Source organism: Amphiura filiformis, chromosome 14 (genome assembly GCF_039555335.1).
Source record: "Amphiura filiformis chromosome 14, Afil_fr2py, whole genome shotgun sequence".
Classification (NCBI taxonomy): Eukaryota; Metazoa; Echinodermata; class Ophiuroidea; order Amphilepidida; family Amphiuridae; genus Amphiura; species Amphiura filiformis.
This window is the reverse complement of record NC_092641.1, coordinates 13,821,605-13,828,713: the sequence shown is the minus strand read 5'-3', so window position 1 is coordinate 13,828,713 and position 7,109 is coordinate 13,821,605. Positions and strand designations below refer to the sequence as shown.

The 7,109-nt window shown below is 36.0% G+C and overlaps 1 protein-coding gene across 1 annotated transcript in view; it reads right to left on the bottom strand.

The window, feature by feature from the left end:
- Positions 1 to 3,272: 3,272 nt before the first annotated feature.
- Positions 3,273 to 7,109, bottom strand: part of LOC140168939 (lactadherin-like) — a 43,665-nt gene continuing 39,828 nt past the window's right edge. Inside the window, exon 8 of the mRNA XM_072192250.1 lies at positions 3,273 to 4,038. Coding sequence (XP_072048351.1) covers positions 3,800 to 4,038 — 239 coding nt within the window. The 3' untranslated portion in view covers positions 3,273 to 3,799. The remainder of the gene's footprint in view (positions 4,039 to 7,109) is intronic.

The following is a 7,109-nucleotide window of genomic DNA, read 5'->3' as shown; positions in this document are numbered from 1 at the left end:
TGGTATACTGACCGATGATTCTCCAGTGTTTCTAGATGTTGTTGACATCTAGAAACACTGGAGAATCATCAGTCAGTCTACCAATATCATTACATCGCAGTCTATGGTATAGACCTTTTTCCCTCTATCCCACAATGCACTATTCCAGGGGGGTATGACGTAGTTCATCAACCTCATAGAGCGTGTGCATCCGATGGTCTTTGCCAGGCCTTTGCAATTATTTTGTCTTAATATGGGCATACTGATTCCATATATGCGGATTATCGTAAAGGCCATCGATGTTACTAATTATGCAATTATTGAATACACGAGTGATGCAGTTACGGAGCGATGCAGAACATCTGTGTAAGAGATTTTGTGTTCGTTTTATTTTCAACTCCGAAAAAAAGTGAAACGGACGCCGGTAAAATATCACTGCGTGTCCCGTCATCAGTTTTTCACCATTAGGTCTATAAAATGTATGCAAAGTTAGGTTTCAATAACAGGAAACTTTTTTTGGTGAATACACCATGTCCATAAGGCATAGAAATGTTGTTTTTTGCCCCCGAAAGGTATTAGTGACCGTGGCGCCATTATCATCATTATCGGGGATTCCTTTTTTGTGATGAAGGCACCAGTCGAAATGTCCGTATTCCAGAATGTGATGAACATAACTCTGTACTCCCCGGGGAGATGATGTATTTTGCGACACTCATACCCCCCTGGAATAGTGCATGATGGGAAAGAGGGAAAAAGGTCTATATGCCTCACACAACATACGTGACCGATATTCATGAAGGTATCGATACCAAGCCATATTTTCCAGTCTCGATCTATCAATCCGATGAAAGACTTTGATGCAAGCAGACGGTAGTCCAGTCAAGGATATTGGATAATGAACGTAGTACGAAGGAAAGTCTGACCATTCTTATGATTCTTTTTGTTTGTAAGAAATCATTACAATAAAGCAACAGGGAGGTTCGCAAATTTTACTTCATGCGTACGCGCTGTTCATTCGTAATGATTGTCCATTGAAATGCATGTGAGATCAATGACATTGCGATTTACCTTGACACGTGGTTGAAGGAGAGGAAGTAAAAGAAGAAATGAAAAAAGAATATGATTGAAAAAAGAGGGAAGCAGAATATATCGAACATCATTTATAGTACGGAAAAACAGTGGCATGATCGACGGGAATTATATAAATAAACATTAATTTTCACCAGGTTCGCCGTCGCAAATAATGAGGTCCTGGGTTCGATTCCCGGGCGGGATCACTTTTCCTCCTTGTCTCCTTTATTATTTGCGACGGCGAACCTGGTGAAAATTAATGTTTATCATTTATAGTACCTAGGAAATATTTACTTACTATACAATAATAACTAGTTGGTTAAAACAGATCCTGAAATTCAAAGCATCACAGGCAATGAAATGACAATATAACTGATTAATATCCAATTTTAAGAATTAAGATTAATTAAAAAGCAAATGTAATTAATATTAATTGTCAATGCAAATATAAGTTCGACATAATCATATGAAAGGTAATAAACAGCTACTGTGTTTAATTTAATAAGATATAAAAAGAGATGCATGCAATAGAGTTAACAGATGTATGTATTATGACCATGTGTTGAATTTGAATCGAATGTAGACTTCAACAATATTTTTAGTAATGCTTCGTCCAAGCCTTTTGCCTGTATATGCCAGTATATGAGATAATATCTCTAAATCTATGTATTCATTTTCATTCATTTAAAAAAAATTTCATTCGGCTGCGAAGCAGGCGAGGCGACTGCAAAGTTTCTCAATGTATTACGATATGAAGCTAAAGCCGTGATAGCATTTGGCAGTACAAAGTTGTCGATGTCCCTCAACATAAGACAAGTAGGATGTTTTTTGCCTTCCAGATCTTCTCTTACCGTGTATTGGGGTGTAGAGGGCATATCTTCTACATAGTTCATCTTCCTTCATCCTCAGGATATGTCCCAGGAATCACAGTTGTCGTGACTTGACATAGTTGATAAGAGGCTAAGTGCATAGATCCTTTCATTACTGACATTACTGACATTACTAGCTGGGGGTGTAAACCCCCCAGCTAGGTAATCAATTCTCCACTTCATACTGTTTTTTACTCAATTCCAATTAGATTCTCTCTTCCTATATTTTTATTGATTCGATTCAAATTCAATATTTTTGTTTCAAATCATTTCGATTCAATTCCAATTCAGTGCATCAAAATTAAATTTTAATCTATTTTGTTCGATTCAGCAAGCATTTTAGTTTAATTAAATTCCAATTCCAATTCAGTGCTTATTTTTAATTGTTGTGAAATCTAATGCAGTGGAGACTAGTGGGTTGCAATTAGAAATACTACACAGACAAATAAATAAAAACAACATTTCAGTTTCAAGCTTCTTTAACAGCATTGACCTTTGTCACTATATCAATAAAGTGAACTCTAATGTCCAATTGAAACTTATTGCATGTTTACACGACATTGATTAATATTCTAAAGAAAAATTGAAGAACTATGTTTTTACACATGTTAACTTCAATACCTTATACTTTGCCTAAGTTACAATTAATCCACCATTGTGATGTTAATGTACTTCGCTTTTTTGCGATTGAGACAATTCCTGTTGAACTGTGTGCAAAGTAAAACTTATTCAAGTTTACTCGTGTACAAAATCAAATAATCAGTTCAGTTCAATTTAGTTTATTTCACCATTAAATAACTTATACATTAAGTAAAGCAACATTATATGGTAGGAGACTTAAACAGAGCAGGGCTCGAACAATTTTTTGGCCACCCTTTACAAGAAGTTAAACAATCAGGACGAAAGACAATCAAAAGATGTATCAGGACATATTTAATGTGCAGTCATATTTTAGTGTGACAAGTCTGCAGAGCAGGGCTCGAACATATTTTTTGGCCACCCTTTACAATAAGTTAAACAATCAGGACGAAAGACAATTTAAAGATGTATCAGGACATATTTAATGTGCAGACAAAGTGCAGACATGACACATAGGACAGACAATGTTGGCTATGGTTACACATATTAATAATACTTTTGTAATTACATGATTACACATTCATTTCAGTCATATTTTAGTGCGTGACCTTGGTAAAAAATGTGACAAGTCTGCAAGTTGCAACTATGTAACCTACTGAATTAAATTGGAATCGAAATAAACTAAAATACTGTTTCCATTTGATTTGATTCGATTCTCTGTTTCTCAAAATCATTTCGATGCGATTCCAATTCCATTTGTCAACACTCAAAGTAATTTTGATTCAATTTCAATTCAATTATTGATCAACTAAAATAACTTTAATTTAATTCCAATTCAATGCAAAAATAACCTAAATCAATTTAAATTCAGTTCCAATTCCAATGCATCGCAATAACAATACATTACGGACGGGTCAAATCATTCTGACTAATGAACAAATAAAGGAAAAGGCTCAATTTTCGATGTGTGGTGTTTTGAATTCTATACTTTGATCAGCTCATAATCGGCGGGAATTGTGAGGCTTTTACCACTACGCCAAAAAGTAGACCCACGTTTAGAGTGATATAGTTGACCTGTCTGGTGTATATTGTGCAGCATGTTAAATAAAGTAGACAAAGTATAGAGCTTGAATTAATAATTTCTGATACTTCTGGCCAGATGTCACAAGAAAATTCTCGAAATAAAATAATTGATATTAATCCGCGATGTTATAAGGCCCGCCGATTACGAGCTGATCAAAGTATAATGCTTGTGTGAATAGTGCGTAGAAATAATGTACGGCCACATGACTGAGACATGCTTAAATTAGATTATCATCGTCTATTATAGTGATGTATGTAAACGAGACATGATAGGTTTCTCCAGTTACACTAATTGCAAGGTACACCACCAGACGCTCGTCCGGATCTATATCATAGTCGTCAACGATACTCAGGCTAACCGTAGCATCAGTATCGGCAGTTGCAAAATTTACGGCTTCGCCCTGAAGAGGAGTGTAGTCACCAGGAGCTGTCGCTGTATAATCTGCTGTGTTCACAACTAGTATGAAATAATAATACGTATAATCTAATATTAATAATGTTTCTATTTTATTTTATTCTATCCTTTTTTAATTCTTATACTATTATGTTATGGAACTAAACATCTAAAAAAAGTACCTAACCCCCTTATTCAAAAAAGGGCTATTGTATTACAAATCTGTAAAATGCGTTGGAAGCAGAATTTATTTCTGCGCTTTTTGACACCTCATTTGATACGATAGCCCAGAAAACAATAAAACATGTCGTTAGGGCCAGAATTGAAAGTTGCACTTTAGAATACAACAATACAAAAACACTCAGATATCATTACACAGATTTCCTTCCATTATACTGAATACAAATCAATAGGATTTACTGCAACTTTCAAATCTTGGGTTACATTGATTTAAATGTACGCGGTGACGTCAATATTTAGACAATTGCTACAAAATGAGGTGTCAAAATGCGCAGAAATAAATTCTGCTTCCAGCGCATTTTACAAATTTGTAATTGAATAATGGCAAATATTTAGGGGGGGGTAGTTACTTTTTTTGAGATGTGTATACAGACATCTATTGACGAAGGCAGGGTGACGCAAGGTGCTCACATGCATTGCCATTAGCCAGTGTCTCTAGCGTTTTCACAGATTTGGGGTCAAAGGTCATTAAGTAGTCACTTCCGGCCCAAGACGAAATACCTTCAAAATGCTTTTTCTACCACAAACAACATAGATGGGTGATGCCACTTGCACACATGCATTGGCATTAGCTAGATATCGGTTAACATATGCGCACAACAAACAAAAGGTAATTCAATAAATGGACTCATAGTTGACTCAATGTGGCTAGATGTGAAAAATATGATAAAAAACACACTGAGTCCATGCGTCGTTATGGTCATAGTATACAAGTACTAAAACTTCCAGGCTGTTTGTATGTTTATTAAAGCATGATGATCAAAATAATTCAGAGGCCACAAGAAAAGTGTACTTGAGTCAAAGATTTGATTTGATTTGATTTGATTTATTGATATTCCAGGCAAACATATATACAATAGCAGAAAAAAGCCAAAAAAATAAAATAAATACAAATACAAATAGTCAACGGGGTCCCTGGTGGATTCCCTAATAGCGAACTAAATCACTTTGAAGTGGGTCTCCGATAACCCCGTTAACGAAAAAGAAAGACATTATGTAAAAAAGCGATTAAAAAACCGCACATACAACAAATTACTGATAAAGGTACATACAACTACGCATTTTGCGCGAAAAAGAAAACAAACTAAAGACAATTTCACTGGAGACATCATTTGGTACGGTGGACCATAACCTGGGGAATTATGGAAAGCGTCAGTTCGGCTGCGATGGAAATGCCGGAAATCTGCGTTGACTGCTTGTCTGGAGGAAAGAGTATTCAGCTTGATATAGTCAGAAAGTCAGAAAGCGATAAAGAATGGTGGGAATCTCAAGGGTCTGGAGCCTTGTACTGTAAGAAGGCCTAGACTGTCAGGGACCAGGAAAACAGTATCTGGTGGCACCCAAATTCGCCAACGAGTCATTCCCTGCTAATTTAAAACGGAATGAATGTACCCCCACCTCTAGGATGTTGTACTACCATTAGTCGTGGGTACCTTTTGAGCCCCCCGGTAAGGTCATGAGAACAGTCAAATACCATTTTTTGCACAAATTTCGTGACTTTGAGCATGTTGAACTGAATTTGGTCAACAGCAGGGCACTTTACAAAGTACCCTTTTTAAAGGGCAAATTCTCAGCAACTAAATCAGCCAGGACCTTCTTATTACACAGGGTTAATAACCAGCTAGTCATAAAATGGATATTTACATTTAGTTTCAATTTTATAGAGGGTCAATGTTAGATGAGAAAAAACACAATTCTATATGTTTTGTGTACCTCATGTACCGGTCCGTCAAAGACTTCTGTGGCCGGATCAAATTGGCATTTTATAGGGAGGCTACAGATGTTTAGTTTTTTGACTGAATCGTAAACTTTGTCAGGTAGTTAACACATTTTGAGCATTAATAGACCCTTGAATAGCATGGAAATATTAGCATATTAAGTAAATAATTTGCTGTTGCTCATTTATGACTAGCTGGTTATTAACCATGTGTAATAAAAAGGTCGTAGCTGATTTAGTTGCTGAGATTTTGCCCTTTAAAAAGGGTACTTTGTAAAGTGGCCTGCTATTGACCAAATTCAGTTCAACATGCTCAAGGTCACGAAAGTTGCAGCAATAAGGGGGATTTGACTTTTTCTTATGACTTCGCCAAGGGGGTCACAAAAGATACCCAGGACCAATGGTAGAACAACATCCCAGAGGACGGGTGTACACCCATTCTGTTTTAAACTTCGCATGGAAAGACCCGTTCGCGAATTTGGGCGCCATCTTGGACTCAAGTACACTTTTGTTGAGACCTCCGGATTTATTTTGATCGTCATGGTTCAATGAACATGCACGCAGCTTTGAAGATTTAGTAGTTGTATTCTATGACCATAACGACACATGGAATCAGTGTGTCATTTAATATATTTAACATCTAGTCATATTGAGTTGGGTCATTGGGTTAACGGTGAGACCATTTAGAGAATTACCTATTTGTTTGTTGTGCACATATGTTAACTGATATCTGAATATAAGTTCCATAACATACTAAGACTGTAAACATGCGTTTTTAGGAATTTAGTGGATTGTTGGGATTTTGGCCGCCATCTTGGATTTAAGGAAAATATTGAGGTGGCCCCTGTGCTTATTTTACTTCTTTCATCCAAAGTAACATACATGTCAAGTATGGTTTTGGTAGGAAAAAACAGTAGTTTTTCCTGCCTATTGAGCGGGGAAATAATTATTTTTACTCATCATTCCCTGGAAATGTAATGGTTTGACTATTTACGTATTGTAAAGCATTGTAACTATTTACGTATATTTACATGAAAATTACTTTGGAGTCAGAAGAGCTCACATTGTCAAAACGATGTTTTAAAGTTTAATTAAGGCTGATCAACGTGTGAACTGTACAGCCAGTTACTGAGAATATTGTTTAAGAATTATAAATAAGTGGCTTGATTATTTTTAA